The 20,993-nt window shown below is 36.5% G+C and overlaps 1 protein-coding gene across 9 annotated transcripts in view; it reads left to right on the forward strand.

The window, feature by feature from the left end:
- Mbd5 (methyl-CpG binding domain protein 5) overlaps positions 1 to 20,993 on the forward strand; it is a 367,270-nt gene that overhangs the window by 294,362 nt on the left and 51,915 nt on the right. For 8 of the 9 annotated variants that reach the window (XM_031370166.1, XM_031370168.1, XM_031370165.1 and 5 more), the window contains 4 exons: positions 8,620 to 9,280; positions 12,754 to 12,856; positions 13,856 to 14,036; positions 18,728 to 20,863. In XM_031370166.1, the coding sequence (XP_031226026.1) occupies positions 9,168 to 9,280; positions 12,754 to 12,856; positions 13,856 to 14,036; positions 18,728 to 20,863 (2,533 nt within the window). In that variant the 5' untranslated portion in view covers positions 8,620 to 9,167. The remainder of the gene's footprint in view (positions 1 to 8,619; positions 9,281 to 12,753; positions 12,857 to 13,855; positions 14,037 to 18,727; positions 20,864 to 20,993) is intronic. The other variant, XM_031370173.1, reaches the window with a different exon arrangement.

Below are 20,993 nucleotides of genomic sequence, written 5' to 3' on the forward strand. Positions count from 1 at the left end.
CGCCTTGCTTGCTCCAGCCCCGCTGGCTCGCTCCTGTATAATTCACTGTAGCTGTCTTCAGACGCACCCCTAAAGGGCGTCAGATCTTGTTACGGGTGGTTATGTGGTTGCTGGGATCCAAACTCAGAACCTTCCGAAGAGCAGTCAGTGCTCTTACCCGCTGAGCCATCTCGCCAGCCCCCTACTGTATGGTTTTAGCTCCTTTGTCAAAGGTCAAGTTACCATAGATGTGTGGGTTCATTTCTGGGTCTTCAATTCTATTCCATTGATCTACCTACCTGTCATTGTACCAATTCTATGCAGTTTTTATCACAGTTGCTCTGTAGTACAGCTTAAAGTCCGGGATGGTCATTCCACTGGATCTTTTATTGTTGAGAATACTTTACACTATCCTAGGTTTTTTGTTATTCCAGATGAATTTGCAAACTGCTCTTTCTAAGTCTGTGAAGAATTGAGTTGGAATTTTGATGGGGATTGCATTGGATCTGTAGATTGCTTTTGGCAAGATGGCCATTTTTACTATATTAATCCTGCCAATCCACGAGCATGGGAGATCTTTCCATCTTCTGAGATATTCTTCAGTTTCCTTCTTCAGAGACTTGAAGTTCTTGTCAAACAGATCTTTCACTTGCTTAGTTAGAGTCACACCAAGGTACTTTATATTATTTGTGACTATTGAGAAGGGTGATATTTCCCTTATTTGTTTCTCAACCTGTTTATCCTTTGTGTAGAAGAAGGCTACGGATTTGCTTGAGTTAATTTTATATCCACCTGCTTTGCTGAAGTTATTTACCAGGTTTTGGAGTTCTCTGGTGTAATTGTTGGGGTCTCTTAAATATATTCTCATATCATTAGCAAATAGTGATAATTTGACTTCTTCCTTTCCAATATGTATCCCTATGATCTCCTTTTGTTTCTAATTGCTCTGGCTAGGTCTTCAAGTACATTAGCCCAGGATCTTCTGGCTTTCATAGTCTCTGGTAAGAAGTCTGGTGTAATTCTCATAAGTCTGCCTTTATATGTTACTTGACCTTTTTCCCTCACTGCTTTTAAAATTCTTTGCTTGTTTTGTGCATTTGGTGTTTTGATTATGATGTGACAGGAGGAATTTCTTTCCTGGTCCAAACTATTTGGAGTTCTGTAGGCTTCTTGTATGGTCTTGGGCATCTATTTTTTTAGGTTAGGTAAGTTTTCTTCTATAATTTTTTCGAAGATATTTTCTGGCCCTTTAAGTTAGAAGTCTTCCCTCTCTTCTATCCCTATTATCCTTAAGTTTGGTCTTCTCATTGTGTCCTGAATTTCCTCTATGTTTTGGGTTAGGATCTTTTTGCATTTTGCGTTTTCTTTGATGTTTTCTTTTTGTTTTGTTGTTGTTGTTGTTTTGGTTTTTTTGGGGGGGGTTGTCGAGACAAGGTTTCTCTGTATAGCCCTGGCTGTCCTGGAACTCACTCTGTAGACCAGGCTGGCCTCGAACTCATAAATCTGCCTGTGTCTGCCTCCCAAGTGCTGGGATTAAAGGCCTGCGCCACTACTGCCCAGCTTCTTTGACGTCTTCTGTCAATGTTTTCCATGATATCTTCTACACCTGAGATGTTTGCATCTATGGCTCTTTGACTCCTTTCCTAGGTTTTCTATCTCCGGAGTTTTCCCTCTTTGTAATTTCTTAATTGTTTCTCTTTCCCTTTTTAGATCCTGTATTGTTTTGTTCAATTCCTTTACATGTTTGGTTGTGCTTTCCTGTAGTCCCTTAATTCCTTTAAGGGATTTTTGTGTTTCCTCTTTAAGGGCTTGTGCCTGTTTACCTGTGTTCTCCTGTATTTCTTTAACGGAATTATTTATGTCCTTTTTAAATTCCTCTATCAGCATCATGAGATACGATTTTAGATCCAAATCTTGCTTTCTGGTGTTTTGGGATATCCAGGACTTGCTGTGGTGGGAGTACTAGTTTTTGATGAAGCCAAGTAGTCTTAATTTCTGTTGGTAAGATTCTTACATTTGCCTTTTGCCATTTGTTAATCTCTGGTGTTAGATGTTCTTGCTGTCTCTAGCTGGAGCTGTTCCTCTGGTGGGTCTTGTAAGCCCGTGTTAGCACTACTGGGAGATCAGTTCTCTCCTGGTAAGACCTGTTCACAGAGGGCTGTGCATCAGCTGTCTCTCCTAGGTGCAGATGGATGAATGAAGGACCCTGTCCCAGCTGCTCTCCCGATTCTGCAGCCTGTGCATCCTGGCTGGTCCCACCTTAGAAAGTCACTGGAGAGAAAATCATAGTTTTTTGAGTGTGACTTTTAAAATACATTTAATAATGCATATTAAGTTTATTCTTTTTTTTTTTTCTGTTTTCTTTTTTCTCTTTTTAGCCCTGCCTGTCCTGGAACTCACTCTATGGACCAGGGTGGCCTCAGACTCAGAAATCTGTCTGTCTCTGCCTCCCAAGTGCTGGGATTAAAGGCATGTACCACCACCGCCCAGGCTTAAGTTAATTCTTATGTTAACAAGAGCATAAGTCAAACAAATTGAAAAAAAGAATGTTGTATTAATAACACTTTCTAGTTTATTAAATTCAATTAATATGTTACATAGTAAAACTGATAGTTCACAAGTTCTTCATAGCAGCCTTGTCTTCTATACTGATGTTGTTACTCAGAAGTTGTGAGATCCTTGAAGATAAAGCTAGAGGACAAAAATGCTTTTTCAGTCAGCATGCGTAAATTCATTGGCTTAGATTTTATCAGTATGCATGCACTCATTGGCCTCCATTAAAACATCTCTTATTTTAGACTGGTGATGTTAAAAGGTATAACAAGTGTGATAAAAATTAGAATATAAAATCATGTTGACTAGAATATGCACACTCAATGGGAATTAATATCAGAATTATGACTATAGGAAAGATAGAGTGAGTCAAGATTCCTCTCAGTGTTTATGTCCCTGTAAAAAGAGAGTCAGTAAGAAGATTAATACTGTGAGTAAGCATAAAACACAAAATATCAGTGAATTAATTACATATAAAGGAGTATCCATTTTAATATAAATTATTGTTTTAGGGGGAAGTAACATCTTACATAAGTTCTGAATGGTCAGAAGAATCCAGAGCAACAAAGAAATCAAGCCACTGATATTGAATTCCTTCAAAGCGAATTTTTATACATTTATTTGCATACAGAAAGGAAGCAGGAAAAAACGAAAACATTGGTAGAATTATAACAGCAATCTCCCTCACAACATGCATATACATAAATACACACATTTGACTTTCATCATTACAGAACTGTCTGTGAAATAAATACAGATTAGCCTGAAGCATAAACTTAATCTTGGATCCCAAATGCTAATGACAAAGGGGTTAGCTTGTATATCACAGTCTTTTCTGCTTTAACTGTTTTCCTGGATTTTCATGAACCCACATAAACAAGATTGATCTCCAAGGGAAAGGAGAAAAGCAGATTGTGGAATATAGGGTCTTTTTGAAGCATAGTAATATTAAAATGCTGAATTTGGAAAACAAGAGAAAGTGTTCAGTTTTTATACTACAAGTTATTTATATATGTATATATGTATATATGTACATACGTATATATGTATGTATGTCTGCATCTCAGATGATGGGTCGGTCTCTATAGAAGGTCAGATTACCAGAGTCCTAGAAGCAAGTAAAACATACTTTAGTATTTTACAAAAGAATGCAATGTATACGCATCAGAAATTTTAGAAGCATGACCATAAGTCCTTTCCTAGGATTTCCTTATACATTTAAGGAATGTCTGAAAGACCCAAAATATACACTTGTATTTTAGCAAAGAATTCTGGGTAGATTATTAAGATTATATAGTTATGTGTAGGAACATTAACCAAACTTGTTTATAGGTATGACAGCGTGGAGAAAAGCTATATCAACAAAATAAATGAAAGTAATTAAATTTCCAAAAATCCACCTTAATTACTTAAGTAATATTTTGGGAAAATATTTAGTACAATACAAAAGTGTCCAAGGGCAAAAATGCAAACTGGTAATTATTTAATACTTGAGAAGAGAGGAGCTGGAGAGATGGCTCAGAGCACTTGACTACTCTTGTGGAGAACAAAAGTGTAGATTTCAGCATACACATGGCAGACAGCTCAAAACTCTAAGTCCAATTCTGACATCCTCCTCTGACCTCTGCAGGTACTACACACATGTGGCATGCATATAGGCAAAACACTCATACAGCAAATAAAAATAAGTAAATTTTATATATCAAGTAAGTACATTAATACATGGAAAACATCTAGAAGCAATGCAGTTTCTTTAAAAACAATCTACAGTGTCTATACAGTTGAAAATATTTGGGCTCAAGGAACAAGAATCATGTTCTTCAGTAGCTCAGCTCTTCAAATAGCTCTCCAACTCTACCCATGTAAGAAATCCTAATTAAACTCAGTGGGCCACCAAAAAATAAAAATAAAACCATGAAAGTAGAAGGGAACATTGGGAAAAATGGATTTGGTGAGGGGGAAATGAGGATAGTGGATAGGGCTTGGATCAAAGATCATTTCATGTTTGTGTGTGTGTGTGTGTGTGTGTGTGTGTGTGTGTGTGTGTGTGTGTGTGTATGCGTGCACGCGTGCATATATGTATGTATATAATTGCAAAAGAACAAATAATATTCAGAATAGCCTAGCATTGAAATGTTATACCAGTATATAAATGATTGTATAGTAAGAACAAATAACAAATATTGCTCATATATTAAAATTTAATGTTTGGGCACTGGTGAGTTTTTCATCAGGTAAAAGCTTGTCATGCATGCCTGGCAACTTGAGTTATATCTCTAGAGACCACATAAAAATCTAGGGAAAAGTGTCTTAGGGTTTTCCTGCTGTGAACAGACACCATGACCAAGGCAACTCTTGTAAGGACATTTTATTGGGGCTCACTTACAGTTTTCAGAGGTTGAGTCCATTATCATCAAGGCTGGAGCACAGTAGCATCTAGGCAGGCTTGGTGCAGAAGAGTTCTATATCTTCATCTGCAGGCTGCCAGTGGGCTTCCAGGCAGCTAGGATGAGGGTCTTATAATCTGCACCTATAGTGGCACACCTACTCCAAGAAGACCACACCTTCTAATTGTTCCACTCCCTCAGCCGAGCATATACAAACCATCACAAAAAGCAACTTCATGGTGTTGTACTCTGACCTCCACACACATGCATATGTGCCCACAAGTATGCACCTAAATTTTAATAAAAATATTAAATGGATTGTGTCTATATGTCTACAAAAGAAATACAAATATCTGAAGAGATTAAAAAAAGTAAATTTTATATATAAAGTTTTCAAGAAAAAAAAAGATATAATAATACATGGAAAGTATTTAGAAGCAATACATTTTTCCCAAAAATGCTAAATTCTAAAGAGAAAGCTGTTGAATTGTCTATAATTGTAATACAGATGTAACCATGTACATATTGCTTATGTAGATACATAAAAATAAACAAATATAGACCAGAATAATGATAGTGATCACCTCTGAGAAGAAATAAGGATCATGAGTCTAAAAAGAGAAATGAAGTGGTAATTGTAGATAGTACTTAACTAGATCTGCAGTGTTTTCTAAGTCCTTTATTGAAGGCGACCCCATAGGAAGACCAGCACTCTCAACTAATCCAGACCCCTGAGATCTCTCAGACATTGAGGCACCAACCAGACAGCTGGTCTGAGGTCCCTGACACATATACAGCAGAGGACTCCCTCAGTGGGAGATGAGCCTAACCCTATAGAGACTTGAAGACCCAGGGAGAAGGGAAGCCTGGCAGGGGGTCAGGGAGGGACATCCTCTCTGAGACAGGGGAAGAAGAATGGGATGAGGAACTGTAGGAGGACAGACTGGGAGGTGGGCAACGACTGGATATAAAAAATAAAAGTAATAAAACAATGAAAAAACAAAGATTAATATTATTCATCTCACATTGTTACCCTGAAGATTACTGACATTTACTTATCAATCATATTCAGTAAAACCTGACATTTATTATATTATGACCATCAATATCATTGTGAGACTCGTAACAATAGCACTTATGAAATAAAATATTTGTATAATCTATGTTAAAATATATATATTTAAAATATCTATGTTAAAATGTATATACATTGGAATCTGACAAAACACACTACAAAAATAGAATGGTGATACATTGTTGTTTACAATGGTAAACTATTTTAATGTGCACTTTAATGTTTCTAGAAACAAATAACTGAAATATGCAGTTATACAGTAGATATTATTCCACAGTGAAATTATGGCTCAATTTTTAGTTTTTATCTTCAAGCTTGCACATAAGCACCTTAATCAAAAATCTTACACTAGTTGTTCTGTCACTCTGTATAAGCTACTAAATTTACATGGCTTCTAAACAACAGAAACGTATTTCTTACCATTCCTAAGTCTGAGAAGTTCAAAATCAAGGCAGCTTCACGTGCAGTATCTATTGAGAGGTCCCTTGCTGCTCTATGATGCCTGCCTGTCTTTTCACTGTGACTTTGCAGAGTGGAGCCAGTCCCTCTCAGATCCACTAATCTTCTTCATCAACCTCTACCCTTGAAACTGATAACCTTTCAAATACTAACATCCTGATGCTAACATCAACTAAGCTAGAGGGTCAAATTTTCCAGGTAGAGAAGACACAAGTATTGGTACCATAACACTTAACATCTTTGTATTCCTAAAAGGTAGCACAATGCTTAATACTTACTAACTGCTCTTTGAGTATTGACTAAAATATAAATAAACATAATCATAGTCAAAAGTGTAATGAAAGAAAAACAGAAAAAAACTGACTTTAAAAGTGGGTCATGTATGTAAGAAGTGTAGCACTCACTATTCTTCACACACTGAATTTTTCCCAGTAAATATTGGGGAAATTTGCTACTTTCCAATTGTCTACCATTGCTTGCCACACCTATAAACACAGTTCATGCTTTTCAATGAAATGAGTGTGTGCTTCAGTACAACACCTTTACCCCGTGTCTGGGCCAAGGCACACATAAGGCATATGTCTAAATCTACAGTGGCCTTCACTGTAAGGTCTCTTGCTTTCCTAATGAAAAACCTCTGAATGACTTTAGGCCAGTTTAAATATGTAGAGTCTAAGAATGGATATTGACTAGTTATATACCTAGTAACACTGTTTATCTTGTTGGGTTATACTGACATATTATTTAATAATATGTTAATTTCTCTTTTGAAATTACTTTAAAACCTCCTCTGAATCCTGTCAGTTCTGAATAATGCTCTTGCTGGAAAGTTTTTTTTTAAGATCTATTTATTTTATGTATGTGAGTACACTGTCACTGTCTTTAGACACACCAGAAGAGGACATCAGATCCCATTACAGATGGCTATTAGCCACCATGTGGTTGCTGGGAGTTGAACTCAGGACCTTTGGATGAGCAGTCAGTGCTCTTAACCAGTGAGCTATCTCTTCAGCTCCAAAACTTTTTGTTAATGAACCACATGTCCTATTCTTAAAATACAAGGACAGTATTCTTCATTTTTAATGTGGTTTCATGGCTTCAGTGATGTGACTCTATAGTACATGTCAAATTGACCACTGAAGAACTTCTTTACAACATAGTTCTACCAACTGTGACACCGCATTCTCTATAATGTTGAAAGATTAAGTCAAGTCTTTTTAAATTTACTTATTTTTTTATTTAATTGCTTTATCAAAATCACCTGTGTAAGCATGCTATATATACTACCATTGATCAAATACACTTTGTAACTTAATAAAGAAGTTTAGAGAGTATACCACAATATAAGAGGTTTTGGAAAATTTTGACTATAAATCAAATGTAAGAGAAAACTTTACATTTGGAAAATGTATAAATTTTATTTCCTTTACTGTTCCCTTTAAAAAGGAAAAAATGTAGTACAACATAATGATTAGGAAAGAAAGCTTAATCATAGCTAAGTTTAACAGTAAGGAATAATCAAAGTGTGATTTCATTAACATGTTTTTTCCTGGTAGACAGGTCATGAAAGTTGATGGGTATATTTCTATTTCAAGTTAGAGAAAGAGAGAGTGAGCAACCATTTGGATCTATTTCAAGTAATTAAAAAATTGCTTGTGAAAAATAAATCACATGATTTAATTGCAATGAATGGATCAATCTGAAGAAAACAAGTTTGCTAGAATTAGTCTTTCCCAGGGACCAACCCCTTTTTAGTTGCCCAATGTAGAATGGTCAGCCCTGAAACCATGTACACACAAACAACAAAAAAGAATTCAGCAATTTGTGTTTGTGTGTATGTATATACATATGCATTATATATGTAACAATATTAATCAAAGAAAATGAAGCTATCTACTTAAGAGTGACGGGAAGAGCTGTCCATGGAAGGTGTTTGAGAGGAGGTATGGGAGGAGCTGGAGGAAGGAAGGGGAAGGGAAAGTGGTATTACTCTATTTCAATTTAAAAGACTGTAAGATAACTTTTCAAAAACAAACTCAATTTTACATATGATTTTGATAGAGAACACAAAAGTGGCTGGGTACATTTAGAAGTTTATTTTTAAATTATGTGTCTTCTCAATTTTCAATATTAAATGTACAGCTTATATATTTACATATATTTCAGGCTACATCAATGGAATTTTGAAGTCATGAAAACATCAGATGAACCAGCCTGCAACACCTTGAATTCACATTGGAAAATGAAGTGGAAGCTTAAAGCATGTGGCCTTTAAAGGCGGGCAGTACTGGAGACATTACTGGGCTGGTGGTGTCAAGACAGATCAGTTTCTAGACAGTAGAAGTTGTTTTAGCCCAGTATCAAGGTTCAAGACAAAATGTACAACTAAAAACTTTTCATCCCTTCCTCTTGTGCTTCAGACAGGGACCAGCATCGGTGAATTATGATTTTCCCTGGTTGAGAGTGGTTTTGCCTTTGTAGACCATGCCTAGGAATGAAATACTTTTTTATTTAATGTAGATTATAATGGGAAACACTTTCACAATGGCTGATTTCAAGGACTTGGTTCCAAACTGAGCCCAAGTTTCCCCATGTACTTCATAGTCCGGGAAAACTGTGCTGTGCTGGCCCAGTTTTGAAGGCCACCATGCTCTGTAATAAAAGGATATCATCTTATTGCTGATATCTTTGGAGCACCCAAGCAAACACAGAAAATGAATGGAGGCAAAGAGTGTGACGGAGGAGACAAGGAAGGAGGTCTTCCAGCTATCCAGGTTCCTGTGGGTTGGCAGCGTCGTGTGGACCATAATGGCGTGCTTTACATCAGGTGAGCTCTTGTTATCTCTTACCTCCAAGTCTGCTGTTTCAAAAGTACGGCAGTAAAAGACAGATCCTCTTTAATGGAACAAAATGTTTTGACTGACAGCACCTAACATAGACTTGAATAAATGACCTCTGCGCTAGAAATACACAAGTATTGTTATTCTTTGCTATTTAGTAATGTCAATTCCCTTAGATTATTGAAGAAAATCTTTATGTATTACTTTCATCTGTGTAAAGTTATCTTTCTGCTTCTCTGTAATAATGATAATGAAAATGCAAAGCTTTCTAAAAGAAATATAAACAAGAATACTATATTCACAGGAGAATGTGAAATACTGAAAATAGATCCAGTATCTCTTTTTAAAAATCACCCTCCTTCAGAATACTCCATCTAGCTTTTCTGAAGCTAGTTAGCTATTTTCATTGTCAGACTTCTTAATTTAAAGTAACTTGTACCTTTTCTGTATAGATTTCTAATCAGTTTTCTTACTGTAATAGCAAAAACAAAAAAGTCATGATGCTCATGTTTTGGGCAACTATATAAATGTGTATGTGAGAGTGAGGGGGGGGGAGTTTGGGGGGGAGAACACACTGAATGGAATTGGCTGGCTGTTAATAAAATTTTAGCTCCCTAGCTAGGAATGGTGGCCCACTCCTTTAACCCTAGTGTTTGGGAAGGAGAGGCAGGTGCCTCTCTGAGTTCAAGACCACCATGGTATACATAGCAAGTTCTAGGCCACCCAGGGCTACATAATGAGTCCAATTCTAAAAATAAAACAAAATTTTAGCTTTCTTTATTAAGTAATTTGTGCCTAAATTTATTTATAGATTTTTTAATAAGTAATTATAGATTGGATACATAAATTTTTGTGATACACTTAAAAACAGAAATTTTTAAAAGATACTGTGCATCATTATAATGGTGGTACGGGGTTCATTGTGGTTTTTATAACCTAGATTAAACTTTCAACATAATTCTTCAGTTCTAACAAAGATACATGTATTTGGTAGGCATTTGGTGCATACCTGTAATCTTAGAATTTAGGAGAGAGAGGTGAGAAGACCAGGGATTTAGAGCAGGCGTTAGCTACATAGTGAGTTAAATCAATCTGGGATACCAGAAACATCCTTAGAAAAACAAAATAAAAACCAAATATGTCAATGAGATATTCTTAGAATGAATGAGATAGTCTTTGCCATATAAATATAAAAAACGATAACTCAAGAAGGCAATTAAGATATGCTTTGATTGATTTGGGTTACAAGTTTCTTGAGGTAAACTTAATTCCTTTCTTTGTCAGATACATTTCTTTTTTCTGTAATATTAATGGTGTTCTCTGTTCATTGTAGTAAAGAAATAATTTTCTCAAACTATTCTTACTGCCACCATTGTTCTTAGATTGCCAGAAATATCTTGTTACTAATACAACACTGCACATTTTCAGAGACATTTGTGTTTATGTTGTTCAAGCTCTATAAAGAAAAAAAAAAGTGCATACAACCTGGACCAAGTGAGTCCAATGTCTTGATAACTACTCATGAAATCAAACTTTTCACATTACCAAAAGTCAGGCCAAGTCTAGGTGCGAAAAACCAAATTAAGCTCTAAGAATTCACAGTGACCTTGTGCATGAGTTTCTGAATCTCCCTAGTCTTAAACGTCTAATAGTCCTGTCAGCATAACGTCTCCAAATCAAATCTGAACACCAAGAATTCTTATAGAAGAACTTGCCAGATAAGGTAAAATTAAAATGCTTTCATGTTAAGTCAAGCCAGCATGGATCTGATCTGTTTGGCTGAGGCCAGCTAAATTATTGGTGGAACATTTGTGGGAAGTTAGCCCCGTTTCTGCTGCTCCTGTTCACACACAGCTTCCTGCACATAGCTATGCACACAGCTCATCCCTAGGTAATTTTCCAGCTGCATGTGAGTTAAGTTTGCCAACTGTTACCAATCCTGTAAGCTTTATCAGTGATTTTAGACATAACTATTTTTACATTAATTATTACTACCAGAAGTTAATTAAAGAGCTACAACTGAAGAAAAAGACTGAACTGAGTGGTAGGGAAGTATTTTTAAAGTGTCTGGAGTATTCTTAATAGACTTTATGAATTCTTCACTTTAGGCTAAATTTTACAATTAAATTCCTCTAGATTGCCATCCATACACTTGGTTTTAAGTAAAATACTGAGCAGTTTCATTGTATTAAACTTACTAATTCTTCAAGAGAGTAAAACAATATAATATATATTAGTTACACTCTTTAATTAAGATTATCAGGCCTATACAGGAATCTGTGCCTCTGTCTGCTATGTGAAATTATTATTCTTTTATGTCATCTAAAACACCCTGAAAGGATCACTTAACTAAAATGGAGAATTTTTTTCAGACTTTTTCTTTGTGCCAAAGTCACTTATATAACTTTTTATGAACACAACTTAAGTTACATCTTAACCTTGCCCATTTCAAGTACTGCCTGTGCTTCTATGGAGGCAGAATAGACTCTATCCAGGCATGATGGTTTGCATGGGAAACAGGGTATTTTTTTTTTTTCTTTTTTGGATGAATTTGATCAGAAGGCTTAAGGGAAGGTTTTTCTAAAGAGTTACAAATAAAATATATTCTCTTAGTATATATAAATTTTGGAATGCATTTATGTTGTAAAAAAAATCAACCTACTAAAAATAAAATATCCTAAATTGCCAACTTACTTCTTAGTATATAGACTTAAAGTGAGTCCATGCTTACTTATTTTACTGACTTCATGGCTGAAAACCTGAGCCTAGAGACCTATACAGCTCTTTGTGACCCCTAACACTGCATTTCTTCAAAAGTTTACCACCTTCTGTCAGCTCTACTTAATACCTCTTTGCCTTTCTGTCAATCTCTCTCTCTCTCTCTGATCAGTAGAATTTGAGTTGGGTCACACTTACCAATCTTCAGAGATACACACAGAAGGGATGGGAAGAAATGTGGGTGGAAGCTCCTCTGCTTCCACAGAAACAGGCAGTAGACACAGGATGAAGCTGTCTCCAACTTCTTTGTGCTTTACAACTTTCTCAGCATGTTCCCATTTCACTTTTTCCTCAACCAGCTTAAAGCAGATTTTATGGTTCAAATAAATAGCATTATTTTTACATACTTTTCCTCTTTCTCTCTTACCTGTTTCTGGCCTTTGCTAAGGATAGGAGTTTACCATCTTCAATCCCAAATTTTCAAAAATACTTTGATTCATTTTCCATGAAAATATGTATTTTCCTGAAAAATATTTCAATTCCAAAGAAAGAGATACTGTTAACTTCTGTAATTAGTAGCTAACATAATATTGGAAATAAAATGTCTTTCCATACTAGGAAAATAATATCTTATGAAGGGCCAGTAAATCTATAAATTTTACTTTTTTATTTTAAAAAAGCATATATATTTATATGTGTAGTCAAAATTACTTTCTGATTTTTTTTAAAACTATTTTTACAGTCCCAGTGGGTCTTTGTTATCTTGCTTGGACCAGGTTAAGACATACCTGCTTACTGACGGAACATGCAAGTGTGGCTTGGAGTGCCCTCTTATTCTTCCCAAGGTAACTGTTATACAGTAGAACTGCAGCAGGCTTTCAGTCTGGGTTTGGGTTGACTCATTTCATGTTTTTGCTTTTCTCATCTGGCATCTCACTTTTACATTAGTTTTCTAGCTTACATTCATTTCAGTTATTTTATGTGCACTTTCAAATGCTTAAAGATTGTGAAAAAATAATTTGATTTATTTTCTTAGGTGACACATTGAATATTTAATTGGAGCTTTGCTTATCGTACCATATGTTCATTCACTACTATGACTACTCAAATCTGTAATGATTCTTTGCGCTGGTATTGCTAAATCTGCCACAGATATTCTTAAAATCACAAAGTTCAACTCTCATAAGAATATAAAGCAGTTTTACTGCTTTACAAAGTAAAAAAGCAATATAACTTAAAACAGAGAAATATTATTTGGTATAAAAAATAGATAATTATTCTCTGAAATGTGTACTTAGTACTAATTTTAAGATTAATATTAATCTTATATTAATAAAGATTAATAAACACCTTTTTCATTTTGCACATTACCATATTTTTAAAAGAAATTTATATAATAAGAATTTTTGACATACAGTAGATTTTTAGATCAGTAAGGAGGTAATATTAATGTAGCAATAAACGTAAGCATCAGGGAGAGCAAGCAGACCGGGATGCTGTGACTTTTCACATTTTTCACAGTGTACTCCATTTGTTCTGTGCTGTCACGCCATCAGGAAGTACCTAAATTATAAACATTATTAGATTTTATACCCTTCCCCATCTTTAATTAAATTAACTATCATAAAACTTGTATAGTTTTCATTGTCTGTTACTAAAAATATTTATTTGGCCAGAAGTATTTTTAAATTATGTAAAGTTGTTTTCCTTCCATTTAGAACCTTAAAGGCTTAATTCCTGTCTGTAGCTTAATCTGTTCACAGCATTTCTCTGTGTAAACAAGAGGTTTTTCTACTAAATGTTTCATAGACATACTATAAACAGAATCTGTGGTTTTTTTCCAGGTGTTTAATTTTGATCCTGGAGCTGCTGTGAAGCAGAGAACTGCAGAAGATGTTAAGGCAGATGATGATGTCACAAAGCTATGCATACATAAAAGAAAAATCATTGCAGTGGCCACACTTCATAAAAGCATGGAGGCCCCACACCCTTCTCTGGTGCTCACCAGTCCTGGAGGAGGAACAAGTATGTAATACTGTCGCAGGGCTAGGAGATCTCCTGACTCCGTTCCAAGAGAAAGAATAGCTAGAAATCACCTTGCAAGGGATTTCTTAGTATCTGTTTTGAACATCCACAGTTTGGTGTGTTCTAACATTTTGACTACAAACAGCAAATTTTCTTTGAAAAAAATTACCATAAATATGCTTTTAAAATTTTCTCATTCCTAACATAGAGTTGCATAATAAAAATCAATACTAACCAGCAAATTAAAACTCTGGGTATCTGCATACAGGAAAGCTAACAGGAATAAAGGCTGCATTGTTTGATAGAAAATATGCACTTATATAGAGCTAGATTTCAGTGGATAAGATCAAGTCCCAAATATAGCTTACCAATATTATTAGAAGTCTGTTTTATCTTATTATGTTTTATTTCATTATTTTCCCTTAGAAGTCTGTTTTCTAATGGGAGACCAGATAGGGAGTGGATCCAGATAGGAGGGGAGAAACTGCACGGGAGTAGAGCTACAGGAAACTGTAACCAGGATATAATGCATGAGAAAGTCCATTTCAATCACAGTTAAATAAAAAGAAATTAACCATGTTACTTTTTTTTTTTTTTAGTCATAATAGATATTTATTAAGCATCTACCAAAATACAAATCACTTGGCCAAGAGTTTTTTATGGCACAATCCAACAAAACACACACACACACACACCTCTTCCTTTTTAACTAAAATTTTTAATACATTTGTTTATTGAAGTGCGTTTGTGTATTCATGCACCTGCATGGTCACAGTGCATATGTGAAGGTTAGAAGGCAACTTGCAAGAGTAGGTTCTCTCTCACGGGTCAAACTGAGGTTGTCAGGCCTGGTGGCAAGTTCCCTTACCCACTGAACCACCTCACTACCCCTGACACTTTCCTTTGTAAATATTGCAAAGATACAAAATAGTGGCAGGGTGTTTGTACAATTCCCCTGTGCTATGAAGTTTGATCTTCCAGGCTGTATGTAAATATTCTTGTTAACATCAGAAACTCCCTGATGAAGAAGGATATAATATTCTCTGTATGTAGTGGAAAAGGATATTCCCCTGTTCCACCACAATCCAATGATGCTGATAAAATTCTAGAAGCTAATCTGTAGCCTGGATTCAAGTTCCTTTTATTTTCCTACTAATAACCATGCTAGCATTAAAAGTTCATTCCTATTTTAGAATCTAGAATATATCCCAAGATTGCTTGCTGTAATTAGCTTTTACATTTCTTTAATCTTCAATTCCCCAATTTGTGTCTATCTCTCATGACACTGACATTTTTGAGGCACATGTGCTAGCTTTGCAGAATGTTCCTCAGTTTGGATTTCATATTTGTTTCCTCATATTGCATTTATGCCAGGTTTGGCAGGAATGATTATGTGAATGAGGTCATGTCTTCATCAAGCAGCACACAACGTCAGCTGATCCTGCGTTACTAACATTAACTTCCATTACTTCCTTAAGATTGGGTAGATTTGTCTTTCTCACTTATCTAACATTGAAACAGTAACTCAAAACAAATACAGCTAAGCTCCCAAGTGTCTATTCAATAGACAGCTGATTCTATTCTATAAAGTTCTTAAAAATATCGCCATGATATGTCTAACCATTACCCAGGGTTATATGGCAAAACTCAAGACTAGCTCTGAAAAATAATGTACACATAAAAAGAATAGAAACTTTATTCCATAATTATATGCCATATTTAGTATGCCATAATTATTGGATGGCATGGAAAATAATCTGAGTTGTATAGGAGATTAAATAATAATAAGTAAGCTGGAGCCAAACTAATGAGAGCCCTGGATGCAAGAATATTTGCATATCATACACACAACTAAAAGGACTCAGGCCAGAGTGCAGAGGCAAATTGATACTGAGTTGCTGTTAGCATAGAGCTTCTGTACAATAACCCACTAACCTTGAACAAGGACTAATCGAAAGAATTATTCCACTGAAGTAGATAAGAAAAACAAATCTTCCAGGGAACTTATTTCCTAACAAGGTGTAGGTTCTTAAATTCAAATTGGCTCCAACATTGTAAATTTACATTTTATAGTAATAAGTTATTTAAAGTTTAACATTGCCCTGCCACTTTAGCATATCTACTAACCACTTTGCATGAATTTTGCATGTGTTGCATATGCTCTTGTTTTTAGATTTAAGGCTGCCTGTATATCCAAACACCAACATACATGCCTGGTGCCAGCAGATGTCAGATAAGGACATCTGATCTCTGGAACTGGAGCTCCAGATGTGGTCAGGTGCCATATGGGCGCTAGGAGCTCAACCCAGGTCTGTAAAAGCAGCCAGTGTTCTTAACCACTGAGCCAACTCCAGCTCATGCTGCTTTTAAACATGCTGATCTCATACCCTCTGGTATCCTGACATTTGCCTGCCTCTGCAGTCTGCACTATTGCTCTAAAAACCCTAGCAGAATCACGTACTAGGACTTGTACTGTACTTGTACATACAAGTTCAATTCTTAAAATTGAAGATACCATGAGATGTGTGTCACATCTCCTTTTAGAAAGGTTTGTTTTGTTGAATTAAGTGCACACACCTAACTTCACACCTAACCTTTGTTTCCTGACTTTATGTTATCATAAACTGGAGTTTAAGTAATTAAAAATTCAGACTTACAGAACAATATCCAACTCCCTTTAGCATAAAAGTTAACTTCATTTCCATTTGTTCTTTCAAATATTCTACCTATATATACTTGACAGTACCTTACCAGCACCAAGATTTCACACTTGCTAACTGTACTTTAACCCCTGTCATTCAACATCAGCCTGACTCTTGTCTATTTAACATTCCTATTATTTTAAAGATAATAACAATTTATCCCCAGATATCAAAAAAATCCTTTCTAAACCACAACTGTTGTATAAATTCTGTTAGCTGAATATAAAAAATGCTACTACTATCTGTATCTTAATCATGGGAGTATAGATAATTTTATAAATATATTGATAATTTAAAAAATGCAAGCAGGTGACTCATATTAAAGCACAGAATATAGTCCATGGTCTTGCTAGTGATGCCACTGTATTTAACTCTATTCTCACTATCCACCAAGTAACATGACCTGCATATCTTAGTCTATTGTTCCTTTAATTAAGAACCTTTAATGATCCCTCTTTAACAAGAAAATTAGCCTCAGTTAAGTATATTTTCTGTCTTCTGTTATGTTATTTAGTCCCAACATAATTACTCTTTCAAAGAACCTAGAATACTAGAATCAGAAAGTCTACATATTCCAATTGGGAACTGGGAACACAGGCTCACTCCTCTCCATGCTAGAATCGGTGTGCCCATGGTGGAGAAATGCTGTCTTAAAAGTTATTATGTGATTTGACCTGTATACTCTCTTACAAATAGTAGAAGTTGATTCATTTTAAGTATGTAATTACCCCTTAAGTGTATCTCTGATTGCAAATGAATCTAAGTATAATTGCTAATATGCTTTTAAGTCTCAAAATAGATATGGCAAATACATAGTATGATTGGTGGCACTTCCAACTCCTGTGCCTTCATAGACTCTCTGACGTTTCTCACAGAGTGCAGCTCTCTCAGCATTTTTTCCAATACAGGTCTCTAAGCAGCCAACGCAAATTAATGGAAATTAGCATATGACTATTATTTGCCATCTTTGTTTAAAAAGGTACAACATTATAAAATACTTAAGTATTCTTAGGGCCTTAAAATTCTGACATGACAGGCTGAAAATTCTGTATGATGAGCCAGCTTGCTTTTGTTGCCTGTATTCTGTCTGATCTCCAAAGGAAATGAAGGGATTCCGAAAAGATGGACAGATGAATTGATGGGAAAGGGAATAGTGAATTGCAACCCAATACTGAAGACTATAACATCCCAACTACATTTTACATAAGAAGTCTGTCCTTAAACTGTAATATCTTACCCAAGCTGGTTAGCTAAAACTATCTTCACAATAAGAACAAATTAAGAAATCGTATTACACAGAGTTACAGATAGTTCCCATCCAGGAAGCTAACTGTGGTTGTATTACTACATGTATTCTTGTTATCGCTGCTGCAACAAAGAACTGAAACCTCATATACTCAGATCATAGAAACTAAGAGCCTTGCCCTTACAGTGACAAATTCTAGGATAAGAAACTATTTCCATAGCATCTCAGGAGGTTTTAGTCAAGTAACCGAAACAGTTACAGAGGAATTCATTGTCTTGTGCAAATAGCAATTTATTTAAGCACCATAAGAAAAAAATGCCACAAAGATTACAAGTTTTCTGTTGTGACTGTTCTTTAAAAATTTCAAATGCAGCAAAACAGCAACACTGCCACTGCCATCTGGGCTGCCAGTCTTAGTTTTTCAAATTCTGAATCTTAAAATCACTAATGTCAGCCTGTACTAATCGCTATAGCCATGCGTTCTTAACAGACAAGGAGTAAACAAGGATAATAAGTAGTTACTAAGAGCCTTTCAGCAGTTAAGGATGAATAATATACTTTGTTTAAATCAAAGTTTAATATAGCTTACAGAATTGTTTTAACTGTGTACAGTTACAGCTTTCACTTGAAAATCTGCATACCCAGGTGTCCTTGTCTTGCCCTCCTCAGTCTTCTCTTTTCCTCTCTTCCCAGCACAAAACAATTAAGACAGCTAACGAAATTCTTTTTCTCTTTCACATCAGATGCAACTCCAGTAGTACCTTCAAGGGCCGCAACTCCAAGATCAGTAAGAAACAAGTCTCATGAAGGAATTACAAATTCTGTAATGCAGGAATGTAAGAATCCTTTTAAGTTAATGACTGGATCGTCAAATGCCATGGGAAGGCTATACATGCAAGACCTGCCTGGAAGCCAACAGCAGGAGCTCCACCCCGTCTACCCCCGCCAGAGATTGGGCAGTACTGAGCATGGACAGAAATCTCCATTTCGTGGCAGCCATGGAGGCCTGCCCAGCCCAGCATCATCAGGGTCCCAGATCTATGGAGATGGCTCAATCTCTCCACGGACTGACCCACTTGGAAGCCCTGAGGTCTTCACAAGAAATAACCCTGGTTATCATGGAGCTCCCAATTCCAGCCCTATTCACCTGAATAGGACTCCTCTATCTCCACCTTCAGTAATGCTACATGGTTCTCCCGTACAGTCATCCTGTGCAATGGCTGGAAGAACTAATATACCTCTTTCCCCAACCTTGACTACAAAGAGTCCAGTAATGAAAAAACCAATGTGTAATTTTTCAACTAATATGGAAATACCACGAGCAATGTTCCACCACAAACCACCCCAAGGCCCACCTCCCCCTCCTCCACCTTCTTGTGCTCTTCAGAAAAAGCCATTAACATCTGAGAAAGATCCACTTGGCATTCTTGACCCTATTCCTAGTAAACCAGTGAATCAGAACCCTATTATCATTAATCCAACCAGTTTCCATTCAAATGTCCACTCTCAGGTACCTGTGATGAATGTAAGCATGCCTCCTGCTGTTGTTCCTTTGCCAAGTAATCTCCCTTTGCCAACTGTAAAACCTGGTCATATGAATCATGGGAGTCATGTACAAAGAATTCAGCATTCAGCTTCAACCTCCCTGTCCCCTTCTCCAGTGACATCCCCAGTGCACATGATGGGGACTGGAATTGGAAGGATTGAGGCATCGCCCCAAAGATCACGCTCATCTTCCACATCATCAGATCATGGAAATTTCATGATGCCACCTGTAGGACCCCAAGCCACTTGTAGTAGCATAAAGGTTCCACCTAGGTCACCAAGGTCAACAATAGGTTCCCCAAGGCCATCAATGCCATCAAGCCCTTCTACCAAGTCTGATGGACATCATCAGTACAAGGATATCCCTAACCCATTAATTGCTGGAATGAGTAATGTACTCAATACCCCAAGCAGTGCAGCTTTTCCTACTGCACCTGCCGGAAATGGTTCTGTAAAGAGTCAGCCTGGTTTGCTGGGAATGCCTTTAAATCAGATCTTGAACCAGCACAATGCTGCCTCCTTTCCAGCAAGTAGTTTACTCTCAGCAGCAGCCAAAGCACAGCTAGCAAATCAAAACAAACTTGCTGGTAACAACAGTAGCAGCAGTAACAACTCTGGAGCTGTTGCCAGCAGCGGCAACACTGAAGGACACAGCACTTTAAACACCATGTTCCCTCCAACTGCCAACATGCTTCTCCCAACAGGTGAAGGTCAAAGTGGTCGAGCAGCACTAAGAGATAAGTTGATGTCTCAGCAAAAAGACTCATTACGGAAAAGAAAGCAGCCACCCACCACAGTGTTGAGTTTGCTCAGACAGTCCCAAATGGATAGTTCTGCAGCTCCTAAACCTGGACCTGACTTGCTAAGGAAGCATGGGCAGGGGTCATTTCCCATCAGTTCAATGTCTCAGTTACTACAGTCTATGAGTTGTCAAAGCTCTCACTTGAGTAGCAATAGTACCCCGGGTTGTGGGGGATCAAATACTGCTTTGCCTTGCTCTGCTAACCAGCTGCATTTTCCAGATCCTAATATGAATGCCACTGTTCTTCAGAATTCACTGACACAGAGCATACCTTTAAGAGGGGAAGCCGTGCACTGCCACAATGCAAACACTAACTTTGTTCACAGTAACAGTCCAGTTCCCAACCATCATCTTGCAGGTTTAATAAATCAGATTCAGGCTAGCGGGAACTGTGGGATGCTCAGTCAGTCGGGCATGGCTTTAGGAAACTCATTACATCCAAATCCACCTCAGCCAAGACTGTCAACGTCCTCCACTCCAGTGATACCAAACAGCATTGTTAGCAGCTATAATCAAACAAGTTCTGAAGCAGGTATGATTTTATTAGAAAAAAGTACCCAAAGGTACTAAAGTTTTCTACAGTTTTTAAATTTTTGTACCAAAATATTTATTATGATAAGAGATGTTCCTTTCCCCATTGTGAAAATTCTCTTCATTGCTTT

This window comes from Mastomys coucha, unplaced genomic scaffold (assembly GCF_008632895.1).
Source record: "Mastomys coucha isolate ucsf_1 unplaced genomic scaffold, UCSF_Mcou_1 pScaffold15, whole genome shotgun sequence".
NCBI classification, from domain to species: Eukaryota; Metazoa; Chordata; class Mammalia; order Rodentia; family Muridae; genus Mastomys; species Mastomys coucha.